Source organism: Kryptolebias marmoratus, linkage group LG17, assembly GCF_001649575.2.
Source record: "Kryptolebias marmoratus isolate JLee-2015 linkage group LG17, ASM164957v2, whole genome shotgun sequence".
NCBI lineage: Eukaryota > Metazoa > Chordata > Actinopteri > Cyprinodontiformes > Rivulidae > Kryptolebias > Kryptolebias marmoratus.
Window position 1 is genome coordinate 8,393,953 of NC_051446.1, and position 23,651 is coordinate 8,417,603.

At 38.4% G+C, this 23,651-nt stretch overlaps 1 protein-coding gene across 2 annotated transcripts in view; it reads right to left on the bottom strand.

Annotated features, from left to right (window-relative positions):
* LOC108235825 (dynein heavy chain 9, axonemal) overlaps positions 1–23,651 on the bottom strand; it is a 194,607-nt gene that overhangs the window by 66,983 nt on the left and 103,973 nt on the right. For both annotated transcript variants that reach the window (XM_037980602.1, XM_025005916.2), the window contains exons 44-49: positions 11,319–11,399; positions 10,275–10,454; positions 9,315–9,545; positions 5,754–5,948; positions 3,351–3,470; positions 186–374 (exon numbers count right to left, since the gene is read on the bottom strand). In XM_037980602.1, the coding sequence (XP_037836530.1) occupies positions 186–374; positions 3,351–3,470; positions 5,754–5,948; positions 9,315–9,545; positions 10,275–10,454; positions 11,319–11,399 (996 nt within the window). The remainder of the gene's footprint in view (positions 1–185; positions 375–3,350; positions 3,471–5,753; positions 5,949–9,314; positions 9,546–10,274; positions 10,455–11,318; positions 11,400–23,651) is intronic.

Here is a 23,651-nt window from a genome sequence, read left to right on the forward strand (position 1 = left end):
GGATGTCCATCCAAAGATTACTTTCTGAGAGTTTTATTGAACTGTTTAGTGCTTCATGAGATATTTTTCTAACACAACAAACAAATGAACACACCGAATTTTGACTGATTTTTTTAAGATCCTGTAAAAAGACTTGAGGCTTAAAAAACATATATCAAACTTCTCTTGATTGTGTAATCCCCCACCTCCAGGTGGCTTAGATAAGGTCTCCAGAGGTTATTCATGAGCTGCAGCCTGTAGTGTTTGGTGAAGTAGCCCAGGTAGGAGATAAAGGCAGTAATAAGGAGGACGTCTCCACATAGAGTCCTCTCCTGTCTCTTAAAGTTCTTGATGGCTTCTGCCCAGCGGACATTCTCTGAAGTTAGGCCACCCACCTGAACACAACAGCACACCAGAAGATAAAAGAACTCAAACTCGTCAGCAAAAAAGGCTTTCAGGTAAACCAAAATATGAATTTATTCATGGATGCCACCATCAAGGCAACAACCACAACAAGTCAGTTTATATTAGGTTTTCATATCCTTTCTAACCTCTCTGTTCTTGTTTCAACACCTCTGCGTTTTACATTTGCAATGATCCAATTTCCCGTCAGTGATGAATATGGCTTACCTTAATAGCTTATCTCTCCCAAACTTTAATATGTACTGTAAGCTCAGCACACATCACAGAAACAATGTGCACTTCAGAAGGCCGACTGCATTTGCATTGATATTCAGGACCAAGGAGCAGATTAGCACAACCTCTCCTCCTTTTGTTGCTCCTGTCAGGCCTTTTGAAAGCTTTTTCTGAATAATTTAGATTATCGTGCTAACACTGTCAACACTCATCTTTTTGTTTTGCTGTCGTCAGCAGGGATCTTCACAACCACAGATGATGGTGAGATTTAAATAAATACTGTGTATGTGTGTAAATGTATACATTATTTCCCTAAAAAAGACAGTCCTAGCAGCTGACTAAATTAAAAATGGTGGTGTTTATGAGCAACAAGCTTACTGCTGACAATATTTTACAAATATCCAATCAGACATTTAGACATATACATGAATATAAAGTTTTGCTTTCTACCTGACATATTCTAAATGAACTGAGAACAATTCTTAAAAACTTGTTTGGAAGCAAAAACTCATTAAAATGCTACCCAAGTAAAGAAAATAATCTGAAGCATATTAGCAATACATCAAATCCTATTTACAATCTCAAAGTGATCACTCGGCAATTCTTCTTCATGGAACAAATTCATCTGAAGACTATTAATTTTGACAGGATATAACAAAACAGCTGGGGCAAACATGGAAAATGCAAGCAAACATTTATAAAGCTGATTGTGTTCAGTAAAGCAGTCAGCTGTTACCAGTCTGACAGATTATAGACCTGAGGCAGAGAGTCCGGTACCTGCCAAATGTTTGGAGATACTGACTCTGAAACATGCAGGGAGCATCACAATGACATGATGTTGGTATAATGACATTTATTTTGAGATTTTAATCTCAATATTATGCTTTGGTATGATTAGTACTTTCACTCACTGATATAACACCATAGGGTATAAGTAGATGCATAATAATTACGCAAGAGTGATACCAGTGTCATCAGTGGACCCATGTTGGAACCAATGGCATGTGTGGGCATTCACACGTCTTAAAAATTCAGGTCACCAAAGACAAAGCACACTCAGAAAGGATCATTGTATTTTGCACTAAGCATTACAGAACCCACATCTGCACCAGCCATTTGGACACAGGTATTGGACTATTTACAACCACCCCATGTCACTTGTGCCATGTCTCAATGTCTGGCATCAACTAGACTATGGGTTCACGGTCCCATGTGCAGGCTGCCATTAACACAAGAGCAGAGAAAGCTGCAATTGGTGTGGTGCCATGACCAGGAGGCATGGACTAATGACTAGTGGCGTTGTGTCATGTTCAATGATGAATCTTGGTTTTGCATTACCACAGATCACCATCATATGTGTGTGTATGGTGGAGCTGAGTGGAGAGGACCAATGCTGCCAAAAGTGTGGTGTGACACACCAGTGTTACTCCTGACATCATAATGCATGTAGGTCTGACTTCAGGTCCATTGCCAGTACTGATTCAAAGGACCAAAAGTCAGAAAGGAAACGCAGTTTTCTGACAGTCGGATATATTCGGATATATTGTGGTTCAATATATATATATATGAAAACCTTGAACCCAAAGTTGCACCTGATCTGTGTATCTGCACATGAGTGTGTGTGGGAATGTGATTTGTAGAGTAAAAGTGCTTTGAAAGGTCAGAAAGACTAGAAAAGTGTTATATAAATGCAGTCAATTCCTGTGTCTGTGTCTTACCCCTCCTAAGACAGCATCCTGGTACAGTCTTTGAACAAGACAGCACTTGTCCCCACACAGAACATGTGCTTAGGGACTCTCTGAACCATGTTGAGGTCCTTCTAGGGCCAGCTATTTCCCAAGTCAAACATGTGTATAACATATGTGCTGAGTGTGCTGAGAGGATGCATTATTCTGCACTGAACTATTGCTTGAATCCAGGTCTAAGGGGAGTTACATCCTGCTGACATGGGGTGAGCAGTGTGCCCATACTGCCATCTCTATTAGCCATTAGATCTGATATTGGAATCTTTGTAACACCTTTCAACACATGAAGTTTAATTTCATTGCCACCACATTGTCTAGGCACAGAACTTTCTTGTCAGTGAATATAATTTCTATTTTTCTATTTGTCTGTTTTTAGTTATTGTTGTTTTTATTGACCTGCTGAGCAATGATGCGTGATGTTGTTTCCTGAAACAAAGACAGAGAAGCGCATGCATTTTTTTTTACAGGGTTGAGGAAATGAAACCTATGTCCCATATAAAGTATAGGTAGTCCTGTAAAACACTGAGTAGTTTCCAGGATTAACATGCACATACAGGTGGATTAATGTACCAGCATCATATTTGATGTTAAAAAAGATAGTGGGCAGGATTTCAGTTAGTGAATCAGGTATTGAATGAGTCACTCCTCTGAAGTTGTGTTAATGCTTGTGGAATAGACAAATACTGCATTTACTGAAATGAGTCACTTTACTGTCTGTACATGAGGCTGAGAAAGCATATATTTTCTGTCACATCTAAACCTGGTAACAAAGATAGAGACACAAACTGCTCAGAACAAAACAAAAACAAAAAACGAGACACTAAAGAAGCTCTACCTTTTCATTAAAACATATAAACCATATTTATATATAGGTTTCAGATTAAACCTGGTGTAGACTCCTACAGCAGCTACATTAAATAAAACAGAAAATTATTTGTGAATCATCATGTGTGTAGTTATGTTTAGTTTTGATGATGCTGTCCTCCTCACCAGGCGGTTGGCCAATGAAATGGTACGGGCCGTTGATTGTGCTTCCTGTTGGCACTTGAGCTTGGCTGCGGTGGCTCTCTCAAACTTGGCCGTGAGCTTGGCCAGGTTCTCATTAAGGTGCTGAAGGACCAGAGACACACAGATAGCGGGAAGAAGAAAAAAAACTGGAAGGTGTCATCGTGTGGTGAGAAAAAACAAAAACAACAAGCCTAAAAGAGGGACTTTGGACTGTGTAAAAAGTTGGACAAAAACTTTTCTGTGCTATGGATTTATTTGGCATATGGAAGCAATTAGCACAAGGACAAACAGGATTAATCGGTGGGAAGGCACACAGGTTCAGTAGATTAGTCTGAGGATTGCTAATTCCCCCTGGCTCTGAACTGTTCTCGGCTCAGACGATCTGACTGAGGGCTGAAAAATGACAGCGAGAAGTCACGCTGGATCTTATTAAAAGTCAACGCTGTGAACTCCGCAGGTCTAGATGTGTCCCAGGCGTCACACTCTGTTGGGACTCTCTGGACCTCTGATGATCTGAGAAATAGTTATTTACAGCTACCCTCATCAGCGGGGAGTTTTTAGGCTGATGGATTTGGGTTTAGATTAATGAACAGTAAAAGCCTTTAAAAGCACTTACAGCAGCTTTGTATTGATGAAACTCTGCTGATGTATCATTACTACAAGAGCTCATGAACTGTCACTCAAAGGCAGATAAAATAATTCATATCCTGACTTTTTGCGTCAGCTTGTAGCTTGTGGTTGGCTCTATTTGATTTCTGTAGCATCAGAGCCTTAATATACTGCATATCTTCAGGGTTTGATCAGACTGTTGATCCTCACTGATGTCTCATAAATTTCCTCATGCTCAGTGCTCAGATGTCTGGCAGAGTCATTATTCAGCTCTCAGCCAGTCTGAACTAAAGTTCTGAAAGCTTTTTGGTGCCTGTTGGTGAATTTTCAGTCAAAGAAATAATCAAATAAAGAAACAAGAACATGAAAATTCTGTCAATGATCAGCAGTCCTCTTTTAAAAGTTTATATCCTATAGATTTTGGATACCTGTCATATATGTATAGGGCTAGGAAAAAAATTACACCCTCTGTCAATTCTAGAACTTTACATATCAGGACATTATAAAAGCCAAATGGAAAAGCTGGAAGTGAAACACAAATTAAATCCTGCTGTTTTCATAGGAGTCAAAAAGGAAACTCACAGCCAGGAGCTGTTGATCAGATGTACTGATTAACTGATCCTCATCAGTGTGAGCACCTCTATAAAAGCACAAGTTTTATCACTTTGCTGCTCTGGAGCAGACATGTGTGTGTTAATATAATGACAAGGTGGAAAGACATCAGTCATGACCTTAGAGAATCAGTTGTTGCTGAATTTCAATCTGCAAAAAGTCTGAAGTTGAAAACATTTAGGACAGCTGCCAATCTTCCCAGGAGTGAGCATGCCAACAAATTCCATTCAGGTTCAGACTGTGCAACACTCAGAGAAATGAGAAAAACCTGAAAAACTCCCTTTCAGACTCTAAAGGCCCCAGTTAGCAGGTTAAAGGTTAAAGAAAAATTAGAAAAAGAATGAACATATAAGGCTTGTTTGGAAGAGTTGCAGGAGAAAACTTCTTCTCTTCTTCTTTGGTTTGAAAAGTTTCATCTGACTAAACCACGAGAATTCTGGAATGATGTCCTTTGGACAGATGAGATCAAAGCAGAGATGTTTAATGTGCAGGGCCATGTTTGGTGAAACTCAAACAGCATATCAGCACAAACATCTTATATCAACTGTCAAGCACAACAGTGGAGGGTGGATAATTTGGACTTTTAATTAAGACCTGGGCACCTTGAAGTCAATCATGAACTCCTCTGTAGGCCAAAGGAGTCCATCTGTCTTACAGCTGAAGACTGGACCAAACTGGGCCATGATGCAATAGAATAATGATCCCAAACACAGAAACACAGAAGCTAATCTGCAACAGAATGGCTAAAAAAGAAAAGAACCAAGGTATTGCACTGGTTCAGTCAAAGTCCAGACCTCAAGCTGATTGAAATGCTGTGGACCAAAATTCCCCCACAATCATGTGAGAGACTAATAAAACCATACAGCAAACAACTACTCATAGCTATTGCTGCTAAAGCTTTGAATTACATGGTGGACTCAGTTGTCCCCACCTAATTTTTTTTTTAAATTTGGCTTAATCTTTTAGTTTATTATTAATGACTTTGTGGCGTCTGATGTGTGTTTCGTACACTTGGAACTAGGTTAGAATAATTTTAGAACCTGATGAAAAAGGTTTTTTTTTAAATGTCCTGATGCATAAAACCCTAGAATTGATTGAGGGTTGACTTTCTTTTCCCATGTACGAAGTGAACATATTCTCTCATCAGTCAAATGATTAGCTTACATTGATCTTGCTCTTGATGGCGTAGAGCTTGTCTTGTGCGGCAGCCAGCTCAGCGTTGGCCTTGCTCAGAGCCTGGCGTTTCGGTTCCACCTCACAGTACACCTCATAGTATTTAACAATGTTTAACACCCAGGAGCACAGACCTGCGGCTGCAAACGACTTGGAAGCCACCAGATCAGGCTGAAACTCTGGATCCTGGAAAGATGAACACACACACATAGCTGTTTGAGTCGGGGCATCATCAGAGCTCAAATTACAGCATTGGCTTGCTAGTCACTGGTACATAATGCACATTAATGTGTTTGTCATTTATTAGTTCATGCATGAATACACACTTTTATACTGTGTTCTTTTTCTGCATCTTTTCTCTTCAATCGCACTCTGATGAGCATATTAGGGACGATGTGAGGGTCAGTGTCTTGCTCAAGGACACTCTGACTCATGGGGATCCAACCACTGGCTTTTATAATCACAGACATACTGTAGCCTGTGTCTGCAAACTGAAATTCTGCAAACTAAAAAACAAATCATACGCATGAAAGGCATAATGCCAGTTTTAATTGTGGAATCTTTGTTTTGCCTTGGGAACACTATTACCAATGACATTTAGCAGGGCAGAAAATTAAAGGCTCTCTGTCACAACACAAGACTTTTTAAAATGATTGTTCATCTTTTTAATAAAATGGTTACAGAAAACAAAGGATATTAGGGACAGAATTTCTTTCATTTGCAATATGTGTCAAAAAAAGAAGCTTCCACAGAAAAATCTTTTTATGGGTGCTGTCATAAATTCAGTCTGAAATTCTGAAAATCTATACATTTCACTTTAAGATACCCTCAATATTTTTTATCCCAGTTGATGTCATGGAAAGTAGAGCATTACATGCAAAGGTAGAGCCTTTTTAGCAAGTGGGCACTGTAACTGACTGCTGACAGCACCAAAAGGCTGTTTACCAATATTAACTGGTGCTGAAAAATTAGCTTTCCTGCCAAGTCATTCCCCCACCTTGTACTTACCAGTTACCATTTTGTATAGAGCAGTTGTAGTTTCATACCAGTAGAGAGAAAAAGAGTTACTATTTTGCACTCAAGCAATTACCATACGCACGTATCGTTTCACGTACCGAATATAGTAATATATTTTAAATTATAAAGGTAATTTAAAAATAACCCAAAAAGCTGAGAATTTCCAAAACACAGTGAAAAGCTATCCATCCATTTTCTTTTACCTGCTTTCTCATTTACATGTCACCAGAGAGCTGGTGTCTATCTCCAGCAGACTGTGTGTGAGAGGACACCCTGGACAGGTCCATCACAAGGAACATAGAGACAAACAATCATTTACACTTTCACTCACACCGAGGGAAGATTTAGAGTTGACAATTAACCTAACATGCATGTTTTTGGTTTGCAGGAGGAAACTGGAATACCTAGAGAAAAGTTTACACAAGGAAAACATGCAAACTCCACACAGAAAAGCCACGAGCTGAACTTGCAACCTTCTTGCTTCGAGGCGCCAGCTCTAACAACTGCACCACTATGGCCCCCAGTGAAAAGACAGACATTTTCAAATAAATACTGTGATGCAATAAATCATCTACTACACTGGGGGTTGAGTAATAATTCTGTTGGGGATGCGTAAAATGTAAAGCACACAATATTGACAATGTAGGTGTACTGACGCAGACGCTGCTTGTATGAAATACAAAAAAAGCACAACCTAATCTTCTTGTGTTTTTAGGCATCCATTTAATGTGTGAATGCTAATTCAGCATTCACACTACTTTTTCCTGTTTTTATTTTTCTTTACATTTTGTGCAATACAACTACTTCTGCATAATTTGTGCTATTTTAGCCATTCATAAATGAAAACATTCGGCTCATTCAGGAGATGGGTGCTATGACTTTTGAATTTTGTAACTTGTATGCTTTTCAAAATAAGTAACCTCATTTACAAATATTTTCTCTATGCTCCCCCAAATACTTCCTTTACTTTTAACTTCATGTTAATGTTTTTAAAACCTTTTATTTTAGCTAACCTACTGTTACTTTTAGCTTATAGGTATCATTTGCCAGTTTTAGTTTGCATTTTGCTTTTAGCATTTAGATAGTTTTCTGATACTTTTAGTTTCTAGCTACCATTTTGCTACTTTTAGCTAGGCTTTTGTTAATTTTAGCTTTTGGTTAGTGTTTAGGTACTTTTAGCTATCAGCTAGTGTTTAGCTATTTTTAGCTTTTAGCTAGCATTTCACTTGTTTTAGCTTAAAGCTAAAGTTTTGTTGCTTTTAGCTTACATTTTTCTACTTATTATAGCTTTAACAATTCTGTTTAAGATTTTTCAGCAAATTTTAGCAGTGATTCAGCACTCAGTACTCACACTGCATTTTCACAGTAAAACAATTTCTCTAGTTTTCTCTATCTTCTATTCCATGCAGAGTCACTTGGAGCTGTTGCCCATCTCCAGCGGTTAGTGGATGAGAGGCGGAGTACTCCCTGGGCAGGTTACCAGTCCATTACAAAGTCACAAAGAGAAGAAAGAGACACACAACCAGTTACGCTCTCACTCACACCAAGTGACGATTTAGAGAAGCCAATTAACCTATTGTGTATGTCTTTGTTCTATGGGAGAAAACTGGAGTACCTGGAGAAATCCCATGCATGCATGGGAAAACATGCAAACTCCACACAAAAAGGTTGCAGCCAGGTTTTGAATTTGAAACTTTCTTGCTGTGAGGTAACAGCTGTACCCACTGATTCATCATGCGTATGGTTAATGGTAATAATAGATGGTAAATGACCTGCATTTATGTAGCGCTTTTCTAATTTTTCTGACTACTGACACTGTTCTACACTACAAATCAGTCACTAATTCATGCACACATTCACACAAACCAGTGTGTAAATTGGGGGCAACTTGGGTTTCAGTGGTTGCCCTAAGACATTCTGGTGAGGAAGAGATTGAACCACCAACTCTCTGAATGGCAGACAGCTTCTCTTCCTCTTGAGCCACAGCTATTTTTAGGCAAACATAAAGTTTTTAAAATTAACTTTCACCGACTAGGTGCTCATTCAGATATTACTCATGTTATTTTGAAGTCAAATTAAGTGAAGGGAGTCCATGAATAGTGTTAAGTGCTAAATAAGCAAAATAATTGACATCTGAGGACACATAGGAGGAAAACAATTAGGTGATTAATTTGGATAGTTAAAATTAGGTAAAACTAATCAGCAGGTAAATGTGTATTTAAACTATGCCTGTATAGGACAAAGAAAATTCTTAGCTATGACCATTTTCAGGAAAATTAAAATGCCAGTTTTTATCTACTGCGCTGACATACCTCTCATCTGCTCCATCGAACCTCCTAATCAGGGCAGCTGTTAAATTTGCAACACTTAATTTACTCGTTGATTTTCTCTGGCTGTCATTTGGATGCTTGACAGCCATAATGTGCTACTGCCATTATAATCATGACCGTGCTAAAATTAGGACATATTAACTTAAGATGAGCAGCAGGCCGCGTGGTGGATAAGGGAGGAGGGGGGCTTAATTGGAGCGCTCACCTGCAGGTAAGGCCGGATGGCTTTCAGGCTTGCCTCTGGGATGTTTTCTTTGTTGAAGTTCACCAGAGAGTCCAGGAACGTGTCTACTTTAGCCATCATCACCTTTGCCGCCTTCCAGCTGCGATCCTTTGGGACTTTGCCTCCAGGCGCCATCAGGACCATGACTGCTGCTGTGACGTTGGTCACCGCCGCCACGGGGGAGCCGAATGACTTCAGCTCTGTCAGGTTGTTCTGAAGGAGGGATGGAAGTGGGAATAATGAATGAGAACATGAAGGAGCCAGTGATTTAATTGAGTCTGAGCAACTGCACATCTCTGTGGTCTTCTGGGGATGGGGGAGAGTTTTAAAAAAAAGGATGGGATTAGAATAAAGGAAGAAGAACCTGTGCTGACTTTGAGACGACAACAGAGAATACTAATTAAGGCATCTTGAGAGAGCTCTAAGCAGTGATTGAACTGTCTGTTCTGCTTGTTTGAACAGAGAGCACCTTTTAAACACAGAGGGTGTTTTTGAAAATCCCCAGAAACACCCTGTTAAACCCAAACGGGATGCAGAACACAAAGACAACATTATTCTTGCAAAGACCTGGCTCAAGCCTCTGATTTGTTTGTATCATTTTTACTGTCTTTAACCACTGTCTCCAATATGTATTATGACATCAAAACAACAACAACAAAAAGCATTTTATTAAAAACCCTTACAAAAAAAATCCCACGAAATTCACATGTGATCACATGTGATTCACATTTTCCACATGTAGTTCACATAATCCACAAAAAAATCACATGTTTTCACATGTGGAAATGTGGGAATCACATGTGATTCCCATGTGATCACATGTGATCACATGTGAAAGTCACATGTGATTTTCATGGGATTTTTTTGTAAGGGAAGAACAAAAAGATAAAACGCGATGGAGTAGATCGATGTGGCACAGTGAGGAATACTAAGGAATCTGACTTTATTGAGTGTGTTCAGGGCGTCCTGAGCCGCCAGAAGAGCCGGCTCGGCCTTGGCTAAGTCCTCTTCGCAGTCTCTCTGTTTGGCGCTGACCACTACAGCAATTGCTGCCACCTTCTGCTCTTCCTCATCAGCCACAGTTTTCTCCTTCGACACCTTTTCAGTTTCGATCCCAACCTCCTGCGGAAAGCACAGAGGGTTTACAGCAGGATTAATGATTAATTATTGAGTAGTGATTCTCAAATTGTGGGACAAGATCCCTTTAGTGGAGGCAGGGGGTCATTGCTGAGAAGTGCATGAGAACTTTTAGAATTTTTATTTCATTTTAATTGTTGAGTTAAAATGCTAATGTTTAGATGCTGTTGCCACACCAACTTTTTTTGTTGGCAGATCATAATAGATGGGCCACAAGACGAATAGTGCGAAGAGCTGATCCACTCCTTACTGGTCAGCCAGCACATAACCCGGATAGAGGTAATGAGGAGCAGGGAAGGAAGAGTTTTTATCTCTTTCATAGAGAATATTCCTTACTGTCTGGAGGAAGTGTCACTTTAAATCAGGGTCAAACTGTCAGAATGAGAACAATCTAAGTGGGAAAACAATGATTCCACTGCTCGATCTGAGCGGGACATCCAGCATATGGACTGGCCGATATGCCAGTTGTTGTTCAAAGTGTGTTTCTGTGTGCCAGCATGTAAACATGGGCAATAAGAAATAAAAAGCAGCTTCAAATCTAAGAGATGGGAGATATCTTGTTGGAACTTCAGTACATGATAAAAAAAGACCTGTGTATCTAAAATTTTTGACAGAACATAGTATAAAGATCTACATTTTGAGGCAAGTATGATTACGTTTTTCCTGTCCATCTTCTTCAAATACCAAATGACAAATTTCAGTTATCACCCTTGTGTTGGAGGTCAGTATATCAAAAAGGACAAATAAAAGCAAACCCGTTTGAATGAGTCGATCCCTCTCCAGAAACTGATGGAGAGTGAACTAACAGAACACCAACTGCTCTTGGTATGACATGAAAAATACTCCTGCCTGGATCAGCTTGTCAGCATCCTCATTCTTCTGCTGGAGTTCCACTTCCTGAGCTGCCAGCTTGGCCTTCAGGTCGTCCACCTATTAGAGGAGACACACACATCAGCAGCTGCACAGAACGTGATCGACTCAGTACTGATAGAATCAAATACCTAGATGGAAAATAGTTTAGAATAAAAAGAAATAAACTGTATTTGTATTTAAAAGTACAATCTATTTTTGGATAATCAGCACTGGGTCAGAGTTGATGTCTGAGCAGACTGGGGGACCTGACTGATCACAGACGAACCACAAATGGGTAAGATAATCAACAGACATATATGGACTGGTGTCTCTCCTCCGGGTCCCTGGGAGCTGGTTGCCTATCTCCAAAAATCACTGTGTGAGAGCCGAGGGACACCCTGGACAGGTTGCAAGTCCATCACAGGGACACATATATACAAACGAGACAAACGACCATTTATGCTCTTACTCACACCTAGGGACAATTTAGAGTTACTAATTAGCCTAACATGCACGTTTTCCATATTTCTGCACCCATGTGTGCACAGGGAAAAATATGTAAACTCCAATCAGAAAGCCCCTATGTCGGGAATTGATCCTGGAACCTTCTTGCTTGGAAGGAGGAGACAGTTCTAACCACTGCGCTGCTGTACCACCCTCCACATTTACAGTTTTTTTTTTTTATTTACCATTGCTAGATTATTTAATCGTCTTTTTGTTTTGCGTTTTCTAGTTACTTTGATAACAGACAGAAAAAAGTCAATAACATTGTTATCGACATAATTTTGTTTGCCAGGCTCACTTTTATAAACAGTCTTATTTAGCTTCAAGAATTGGCTTAATATTCTTTTGAAGTAAGTGAAATAAGCTTTTTTGTGTGACAGCAGCAATAGAATACAGATAAAATGTCAGAAGGTGCTGGCTTAATTGACCCAAAGTGCAGCATGAATCAAAATATTCAAAAAAAAAAAGTGAAAAGGGATGTCTGCATATGCATTCACACTTTTTGCTTTAAAACGACCCTCATTACATTCAGAATTAGTTAAATGAGATCTTTGGGAAATCTAAGTGTAGCTATAGACACAGGAAATAGGCCTACTATATTTTAGAAAATGTCCTGTTGTATATCTCCCTTCTGTCTTTAGTTTTCTGCATTTTTTCATGTCTGTCTGTTTCAAGCTACTTGACTGATAATTAAACTTCTAACTTTGGTCGTTGGTCGTCTTTAAATAGAAAATCTCCACTGTAGGACACAGCAGGTTTTGCTGCATGCAATTTCTTCATTTAAAAGGATCACATGATTGTAGCGTCATTATTGGAGTTATTTCTGCCCCTATAAGACTGCATGCAGTTCTCATCACTGCTGACAGGACAATATGATAAATATGATGATTGGAGGTGCTGACATGTCCTGGCCCATACCTGCAAATAAGCAAAAAACTGAAAATGAATTAAAACCTTCAAAATAATTGAAAAGAACAAAACAAGACAGCAAGCTACTTAATTAACTACACTAATACCAAAACCATAACAATTAATTGTTACGAAATATTTTGTTAAGTAAATTATTATTTTTCGTTCCATAGAAGGGTGCTGTCCCACCTGCGATTGTAAACTGGCGGCACCAGCATGACTGAGAACCGGGAGGATAAGTAGGATGGGCAGAATGATTACAGAGTGAGTGCAGGTGGGTCGAATGAGCAGATAAAGTTCAGCTATAAGGTGCTGGGAAATCAGGAGAGCTGAGGAAACCAATGACCATGGAGAAACTAAGCAAACTAAAAACACGTACAACTAAGAAAAGCATTACTGAATAAAAATGAACAGACATATATACAGACAAAACTCAAACTACAAATACAAACCCCAGCATCATGACATAACGTCACTGTCCTGTCATTAACAACAGGGAGTTGTCTTTCAAAAACTAAAAGTATAATAACAACAATTTGAAAAAAAAAAATATTGGTTTTTTTATGTAATTTTTTTTTACCAATTACCTTTTCTGAAAAGTCCTGACTCAATACTTGGAGCATCCACTCTAGACATTTAAGCTCGGTGACACTTGTTTTTTCCTGGCAAACAGGCTGTTCCAAACATGGTGAGAGCTCCCCACATCTCTGTGAGTTCAGTCTGAGCCTTTAACCTGGGTCTCATTGTGGAGTATGGCACCACAATGCTGAGATCAGACAAGGATCTCTAACTGTTGGATGATTGGCTAATGTTTATTCGACTGCAGACTGACCTTTGGGAATATTATCGCCTGCTGCCATGTAAGCCAGACAATCACGTAATCGCCTGTATTTGCAGCTGTGTGTAGTCAGCCTGTTAGAAAACTCTCATGAACCACTAAATGAACTTTAAATAAAAACTCTCAGGAAGTAATCATTGGATGAACATGTCAAGATGTTGGTTTCACTCAAACCATCCAATTAATGTCATTAAATGTCATTAGTTTTAATAAAATAACAATGTTATTGTCAGTTTCCCTGGAGGAAGACTCCCTGTTGATAATATTAGATACACTAGAGTAGGAGTCAATGTCATAATGGTCCAGATATAGCTTGTTTGGAGCCAGACTGTCTGTGTATAGCATATTCAAAACATAACTGTAAATGATGTTGTATTAACTATATCAGATAGAGGTCAGAAAGACGCATGAAGAAAGCAGAAGGTTCAGCGCTTGTAAAGATCCCTATTTTCAGTTGAACCATGAAAAAGAAGTTAGATTGATTGTTCCATATTCAATAAGTCTCTTAGCTGTTAATCTCTGAGCTCTTTGTTCAATCCAGTTAGAAATTACTTTATGGGTGGGTCTTATTGAAAGTGTGGTCCACAAAAATTTAAAATATCTTATACTGTTTATATAAATGAGAAATATTTTTATTTGTATGTTGACCCTGTTGTTTGGGGCAGTGGTTCTCAAACTTTTTAGCTTCACACTCACAAAACAACAACCACAGAACCTTTGGATTGTTATGCTGACAAATCTTTGGTTGTAGAAAAATGCAATTCACTGATAAGATACTGATAGGCTCTCTGAGATGTCCTCATTAGGCATAACAGAATTGTCCTGTATGCTGCATATCTGTTCACAGTTCAGTGTTAGATCCTTAAGTGATACGACCTTCCAGTTACAACAAGACCGATGGCGTTGTTGTCTTATCGATAAGCTGTGTCTAAATGAGCTCTTTGACAATCTGAGGTCAGACAAATTCTACCGCTTGGATGTGTTTCATCTCTGGGGTGTTCTGATTGACAATTTTTTTTTTTGTAATAAATAGGTAAAAATCAACAAGCTGGGTCTTCCTGTATCCTTATCTTTTTGTCATGACACATGTACAACACTTGTCCAAAAATGAAATAGCTTATCTGACAATTAAAAAAAAAAAAAATCATTTCAAATAGCTTAATAAAACTTTAACAAAATTGTATACATATGTTAAAAATGTACATTATAACATTTAAAAGTTCAAGATTCTTGGTTAATCAATACACTTAAATTTACATTAAACAATGTGACAAGTTGTAATCTGTCACAAAAATACACCTACTTTCTACAGTTTATTTTATCTTTTTCAAACTATCAGAAAATGTTACATGATAAGTGTTTTACCTTATTCAGCGGTTAGGATAAATATTCTTTTTTCAAATTGTACTATCTGACACTAAATAAACATTTATTCTGTTAAAAGATTGACAGTGTCACCATAGAGTGACACTTTCTACATGGACACCATTTTTTGCTGGGGCTGAAAAAGCAAATGTTGACTTATCAAATCTGATGATTTTTGCGATGCAGGTACTTGAAAACATGAACTATAAATTTATAGGTTTTGTTTAGAAAAACTCCCTCACACCTTTAGGAGTAGGAAAACTGTTTTTATTGGATGCAAATGTTTAATGTATGCAGCACCTATCTCACAAAATCAAAAGCACTAAGTTTAGATAATGAATGGAATTTTGGGGCATTTATTTACTAAATGTTTAATGTATTTTAATACAATCCTAATAAAAAAGTAATTTTTGTGGGACTGATCCTGCCAGGCTGCAGGTTCAGCCTTGATTCAGTGACTGAAGCCAAGATTGCAAAACCGTTGGTCTGTACCTTAGCAGTCCTTGCAATAAAACCAATCTACTGTTGAATTACATAGTTCACAGACAATATAAAGTTCTAAAATCAAACTTCAACATAAGTACTGTTCAAATTATTTCATAAGAATATGGCTATGTGATGAACGTGTGAGGGGTGACTGGGTCAGTAGTTACAGCAGTTCTCCTCCAATGAGAGTCAGAGGTTCAATTCCACCAGTATGTCACATGTTGAAGTGTCCCTGAGCAAGACACTGAATCCCTCATTGCCTCCAAAGTGCCTCATCGGTGTATGAATATGGTCTAGATTACTGATTAAACTCTGTAAAATGATTTATTCAGATTAGCTTTGTAGAAATTCAGCAGATTGCTGTATAATTGTGCGTGTGGATGGGTAAATGAGGGGACAGATTACATTGTAAAGCACTTTGAGTAGCCTGGTTTGCTACAAAGGTGCTATATAAATACAGACCATTTAACCTGCAACTTATCCACGGTGTACCCCACCTCTTGAACAATGATTGCACAAATGACACATGGAAAAAGTAGGTAAAGAAAATGGATGGATAGGTTGTTTGATTAGGTGAGCCTTGCCAACAAGTGGGCAAGCCTATGCCTTGCCAGGGCCTCTGGTTTAATCATGAAGCAAATCTTTATCTACAATAGTACATCAACTTCTTTAGATGAACTTCAATAAAAAACGAAAATAATTATACTTGTCAAGATTACTCTTGTCTGAAGAGCAAAAAAAGAAGCCTTTCGAGCATTGGTAATATGTTGCTGGGTCAGATGAGACCAAAATAAGTTTGTTTAGCTCAAAAGAGGTTCTGCATGCGTGTTCTGAACCTGCTTAGAACCATCAAAGTGAATGTTTAGTCCTGACAGTGAAGCACTGAGGGGGCAGAGTGATAAAAAAGAGCTGCAGAAAGTCAACAGACCAAAGACAGGATGACAGGATGACTCGCACTCTGAAGACGTTTAGCAGCATGATAATTATCCAAAGCAGACTGTCAAAAAGAGCCTCTAGACGAAAAAAGATTATATTACCAGAGCAAATCCAACAGAAAACCTCTGATGTGATTTAAAGAAGATCACAACACCTGAAGATGGTGTCTCTGTGGAGTTGCAGGTCAGGTGAGGAGTGATACTGTAATCAAAGATAAAAAGAAGCATAAACCTACCAGCAATATTTTGAACACTGACTGGTGAAGTCAAAACCATCAATTATCTTATAACAGCGGAACCTCTAGGTTGAGACAGCCTCAGCATCGTAGAAAAATTCTGTCTTTGAACAATCAGTTCAAGATGATAGATTAATTCACAAGTGTTGACTTGGCCTCCAAATTATCTAGATTTTTCAGTCCAACCAAGCATCTGTTGAGAGATCTGGACAAACTATACTTATTCATTGATCTGGTGCTGATGGCTTGGTTTCATGCAAACCTTCTATGGTGCGAGGGAGTCCCACAACAAGTCAGGACTTTTTCTGTGACAAAAGGAGGAACTATGAAACAGGTGATCACATGACCTTATAGTTGCTCTGTACATAGCAAATTGAAAAACTAAAACATTTGACATCAGTAATGTTAATTTTCCTGACTTTTGTTCCATTTGGTTTATAATTTCTCATTTCACAGACATTCCATTTCATTAATTTCCATGTAATTCAGCTTATTGTATTTTCGTAAACTGCAGTAGAGGGAAATACTGTGTTCAATATTAGAAATGACTGAGTTATATTCATTATTGTTTTTGCTTTGGTTGATTAGATGTAGTGGCCAATCAGATTGACTCCAAAAGGTAATCAGATGTAGACCACACATACAATAAAAACTTTATGAAAGGTTCGCTAAAATTCGTTCAGTGATCCAGACAAACAGACACATGCACAAAGGCAGTTACACGATAACCCTCCTTTTATGGCAGCAAGTAATAATAATAATAATCCCAAAGATCAATTTGCAGCAAAAAGAACAAACCTCCAACAGATGAAGCTCCTTGTCTGATCTTAGCATCATGGAGTCAGTGTCAGGTTCTGAAGAGTTGGACCCAGGAATGCAGCCCAACATGAAGAGCTCAAGTAAAACCTAAAGGATTCATTCAATAAAGAAAAACAAAGGCTGTCGTGGCAGCAAACAAAAACAAGAAATTCAGAGAAGCAAGAAGGAGAACCGGACATAGAATGTAAGCACAACAATGATCCACTGCAGAGAAGTAGAGACTGATAGATTATATGGACTGAAGAGGAGACTGGAGACAGGTGACCAAATGCTAAGATGGAACAGGTATAGATGGGTGTGGCAGGCTGCCAATGGAAAAGTACTGACTGAGGGAAAAAAATTAATTGGCACAGGGACCTGAACTGAACACACATAATAACAAAAATAAAACACAAAATGAAAAAAAAATAAAATAAACAACAAGAACTCAGGATCCTGACAGTCCGACTCCAATTCCACACTTCACTTCTCTTAAATACACAGAGATGTGGTCTGTCTGCCAGAAAAAACAAAACAAAAAAAAACATGTGTCACAGGAAAACTGAGCATAAATACAAAGACTGAATGCACCAAAGATTCAGTCAGGACTGTTTAGAAAATGCAACTGGTAAATACAATGTAAAAATGACTTCTTCATTTTTTACCTCTCTTCATTCTGCTTTTAGTTTCCGAAATATAGCTCACTCTAACTCCCTGTGAATCTGTTTTCAATGACAGAACAGTCATTTGTTTTTTAATACTGTTTATTAAAAAGTGGTGGTATCATAGGCAGTTGCTGGAGAATCTCACTGTCAGTGAAAACACTTAGTGAAGGTCAGCAGACACAGAGGACACCTCGTAGACACATTAGTCAAGATTACCAGCTCTTGATGGAGTTTGATAGCGGTCACATTGTGTGTTTGTATAAGGTAGGGTGGTTGTATTGTGGCATTGCCCAACATGTGGAGCACATAGCAGCTGAACCAACATACATTGATGTTGGTTCAGTGTCCCAGTGTTGGAGCCAATGGCTTAATGAGGGCACCCACATGTGTTGTGAAGGTTTCAATCACCCAAGACAGACTACCCTAAAGAAGGATGATCATATCATGCACCAAGCATTACCTCCATGACATCTTCCTCTGCTATGTGGACACTTGGATTTGGACTGTTTACAACACCCAGTTTCATCCTGTGTTGATGACTGGCATCAGCCCTAAACACTTTTATTATTCCATCTGTAGGCTGTCATTAATACCAGAGTGAGATAGCTGAGTTTGTAGTGGAAACAGGACACATGGACTGATAACGAGTGCCGTTGTATCATGTACAATGATGAACAACAGATGACCATCATGTGTGCAAATGGCAGTGCCACAGGGAGAACACTAATCCTGCCAATGTTGTGGAGAGACACAGCAGTATTACTACTGGCAGTGCTCACTTCTAAGTTTTCGTCCTTAGCGTAATGTAACTTTTTATAGCTTACTGTCACTTCTCATAAACCTGCCGATACTCAGCGTCTGTGTCACCAACTGTAAGCTACGGCTGAACCTTCTAAACTACATTACCCACAAAACATTGATTAAAAACAGAAAGTCATGATTTGCTCTACATTGTTTTTGATCTGGTCAAATATAGGGGAACAATTAATGTATGACTCATGAGGAAAGATGATTGAGTAAAATTTAAGCACAAGGAGCTAATCAGAGGCACCGCTGGGCGAGTGCCGGGAATCTGATCTGCGGTACTGAGGACTGTAACATATACAGTGTATGCATAGAGAAGATGATCATTACTGTAAGCAACCAGTGAAACTATTAGCATTTTAAGTCTTAGTCATATAAGATGTGAATGCTTAACACATCTGGGTACTTAGCCTCTGTGCAATGCTCTTCTCCTAGTTTGGGTTGAAAAATCCCTATGCTTTGACTGGCTAGAAATGAAACTCCTGATGTTTTTGCTAAGAAAACTGCTTCAAATAAAATGACAGCATACCTTTCAAAGTTTTAAGGACCTAAATATTAAACCCTGCCAAACAAAAAAACTTTCATAATCAATCACTACTGAACAATGATCACTAGCGTTATATAGAAAAACTTTCTTGAAGTTCACCAGACTGTCATTTAAGCTGTGTTATTTTGCTTTGAATTTGTTTAGTAAACTTAATAAATTATTGTATGCCATGAAATAACACCTTTCAAGGTGGGTTAACCAGTTGAAAAAAATACTGATGCAGGTTAAAATTACTTAAAGGGTATAAGTGACCTCTGACTTACACATAGATGATTTTTTTAATGTATTAAAGTCTCATACACATATACAAAACAATGGAATAAAGCAGCTAACCCTGTTTACCATTTTAATCTTCTCACTTATATCCAGGGGGAACCACACATTACAGTTCAGTAGTTTATAAAATATTTTGCTAACAGACAAACGAACACAAGTAATTACATGATCAATTGCTTCTCATGATAGGCGATAAGTTTCTCGAGTCGATTGCACTCATACAGAAAATACCAGCAGCTTTACTATTAGGAATGGAATCAGTTAGCTGCAAACTTATTCTGCTTTTTGTTTTAGACAAAGGTATAAGCAACAATCAGCTTGTAGCTAATGTATTTATAATTATCTATTTTAGGGCCATGTGTGTTTTTGAAGGACTAATCCTTTGTTGTTGTTGATTGTATCATCAGTAATAGCTGACAAAGCTCAGGTCCAGATTTAAAGAACCTTAACATCTCCCTTTTTTAGAGCTATGGATTTGATTCCTAACAAAAATGCTTGACAAAGTGGCCTAAACCTTTTGCTGATAAGATTCTGTGCCCTGTAGGATTGTGCCATGGACCGTGCATGTGACCTTTAAGCCATTATGTAGAGAAAATCTTTGCCTGTCCAAGCAGATAAAGAAACAGAGAAAGATGAATGGCAAGTATATCTGGGGAAAAAATAAGGGAAGGTTTAGCTCACACATGCACACAAAACACAGACTAAGGTCGGTCGTAAAGACAAATTAAAGCTGATACAGATTCCTCATAACTCCTGAACAAATAGGGCTCGGCATGACTGTCCGACTCCATCAAAGCTGCTGCACCGGGGAAATAAAAACAGACTATTTTTCAAGCTTGTCTTTCAGCTAATTAACCAACTGGAAATCAGGCCGGAGGGGAGACAGCTTACTCCAGTCCCATCCAAAAGAATCAGCTGAATATTAGACCAATCTCCAAGTGAGCCATCAACAAAATGAAACAGGGACAGACTAAATGTTTGAGAACACGGGTGATATTTAATCCTTCTGAGCTGCTTGTGTGTTTAGCTGCTGCAGATGGAAATCCACGTCTCTGTCTTTTTGAAACAACCCACGCTCAGTCCCTGCTGCTGTTAATGTAAATCAGAACAGCTGTTTCTTAAGGCAAGATCTGTTCTGATACCAAGGAAACAGGGTATATGCATTCATCCACATGTGAGATGGATTATTGACTTCAGTTCAGCCGATTTTGGCTTGCATTGAACATCTAGCCTCGTTCATGCAACAAAGAAACATCTGTTTGTTTTCTGTTAATGTCCTCTTTCAAAATAAAACCTTTTTTTTCCAGTGCCACTGTTTTTGGTAAAAGTCAATGGTTTTCAAACTTTGTGCACCATTTATCCCCTTCATAAAATATTTTGGTCTTATGACCCCACCACTGTATCTAACGAATAAAAAAGGCTTTGCCCATACTTGCCCATACTTGCGCAATGCAAGTAAATACATATGTAATTAAAGGCCTATCATTACAGTAAAGTACAGTTAAGAGTTGTGGTTTTATGCTAATCAAAAGAAGTAGAACAAAATAATCATTATAGGACAAAATCTTAAAGAATTTTTAGTCTGAGCAATATATTGACCTCACTGTGACAGTGTATGCTGTCTCTTTGATCATACAGCTGATAGACATTAGATATTTAAAAGCTTCTCTTATCTGTTTTCTTTTTAAACTCAGTTTAATCCTTTGAGCTTAAACCTGTTAGCTGTTAGCAAGAGACAGGAAATGTCAGCAATACAATTGATTTCTCCAGTATTTACATTGAACAATGGGATACATTTGGATTGGTTTTAACTTTAATAACCAATAACTAATTCCTTTACTACTCTTACACCTTTGATTATTGATTGCTAATAGTGTATGTGTGCTAGTTTGTACCTTTTTTGCAAAGTATCTCATGAACCCATGGATAAATTTTATTGAAACTCTCAGAAATTAATCAGTGAATATACAGTATATCTACAACTCAATTTTTGTAGTCATCCCACTTCAAGATGGCCACCACAGCTAATTATTATTAGCCAGCACAAAAATGGCCATAACTTAGTTGAATTTACAGACACTGAGCTAAGGTTTGATGTGGTAAAAGCTTAGAGACATTTTCAACATATACTGCAAGAGCTAACTCATGTTGCAAGATCTTACAATATTGCATGAGATCAGTTGTAATTCTGTCCCTTCACGTCATAAGATGATCCTAATTAAAATCTCTGGAATAAAACATGATGGGAAATATGCATGATTTCAAAGAGTGCTGTCTTTAATTTCTTTAAAAAATATATTTTATCAGCACTACAACACTCACACATATGCAAATTCAAAGAAAACAAGACTGAGGAGAGGACAAAAAAACTGTCATCTCCAGAAAGCATATAACTCATAAACTGCTACAGCATCTCCCTCCATCCCCTAACACACACATACAGATAGATTTGTTGCTTTAACCCTCTTGGTGGTTGTTTATCATGACCACAGCCGCCCTTAGAGATCCGTGGCTCTGCTTGTGCAGAATGTTAAATAACAATACGTTCAAACCGGGCAGCTCTCAGTGTGGATCAGCTAACAAACACAGGCTGCATTAATGCTGCTCCGGTGCTGGAAAGGCTGTGCTCTCTAATTAAGGAGCTCCTCACTCACTATATAACCCCCTGTATGCAATATGTGTGTGTGTGTGTTAATGTGAGATGGGAAACAAACAGGACACTCTGTGGCTTTCAGCACCGACGTCACTCCTGCGTGAGGGCTGTTTATATGCATGTGTGGGATGTGTGGGCCTGTTTATGTAAAGCGGTGGAGATGCATGTTGTGCCAGAGTAAACTGTGTTTGGTTTTACGTCAACTCACGCAGGATAACGGGCCCACTATAATTAGAGAGGCTTCACACTCCAACTCTGCATTCCATTATTCATATAGTTCTCTTCGGCAAACGAGCCGAGATGGTAAACATGAGAGCAAATGGATCCAGGTGGACATATTAAAGATGGAAACATGGACTTATGCAAATTTTTATTCAATGTAACTAATGCAGGCTGTTTCCCCTTATATAAGCACTTTATAAAGGCTGGAAAAACAGTGTTCCTCAACACTGAGATGTATTGTAACTGGAGAGAGGACCGGAAGCAGGAAGCTGAATCCTTAAAGTACAAAATCCTTCCTTGTGCCTGGCATCACAATTATTAAGTCCTGCCTCTCCATGTAAATTAATTGAACATTTTTCCTGACTGAAAAATAAAAATACATTCAAGATCATTTTTCAGGTATTTTTGTTTTGTTTTGTTCTTGTTTCACAAAGTTCTTACCTTGCTGCTATGTTAAGATATGCATTTAAAAATATTTATAATTAGCTTTAATTAGTTATTTGACAAAAAAAGTGTAATGTTATATTGTTATTGACAACATGACAAGCATGACAAGCTGTAAGTGAGTTTGGAGGGTGAGTAGATGGGACTTTCGTATTAAATGCACAGCCTCACATCCCTAATACAACATGGCAGCACCCATAAAAAGTTTCATTTTGGCTTCAAATCTGACCAATGAGAGACAGCAGAGACACTTCAGTCGTCATTATTAATGTTGATGGTTCAGAATCCTAAACTTACTATTTTACACAGTTTGGAGGCTTGATATAAATTCTGCACAGAAACACCATCATGTCCTCTAAAATCAAGCTCATTCAGATGGACAGAGAGACAAAGTTCTGTGGTCTTCTCAAAGTTGCACCTGCTTTGGAGAGTAACAGACTGGGTTCTAGAAGATAAAAGACCATGCAGACTGTTATCAAAGAAACAAGCAAAAGTCGGAAATCAAATGAGAGACAGAATGACTGATTGGATATTTGTGAAGGAACTGCTGGTGGAGGATTGAATGAATACTAAGCATCCAACATAATTTGCAGCACTTACAGCAGCAATGCTCTTTAGGTCCATCTCCATGATCTTGGTCCATCAGAC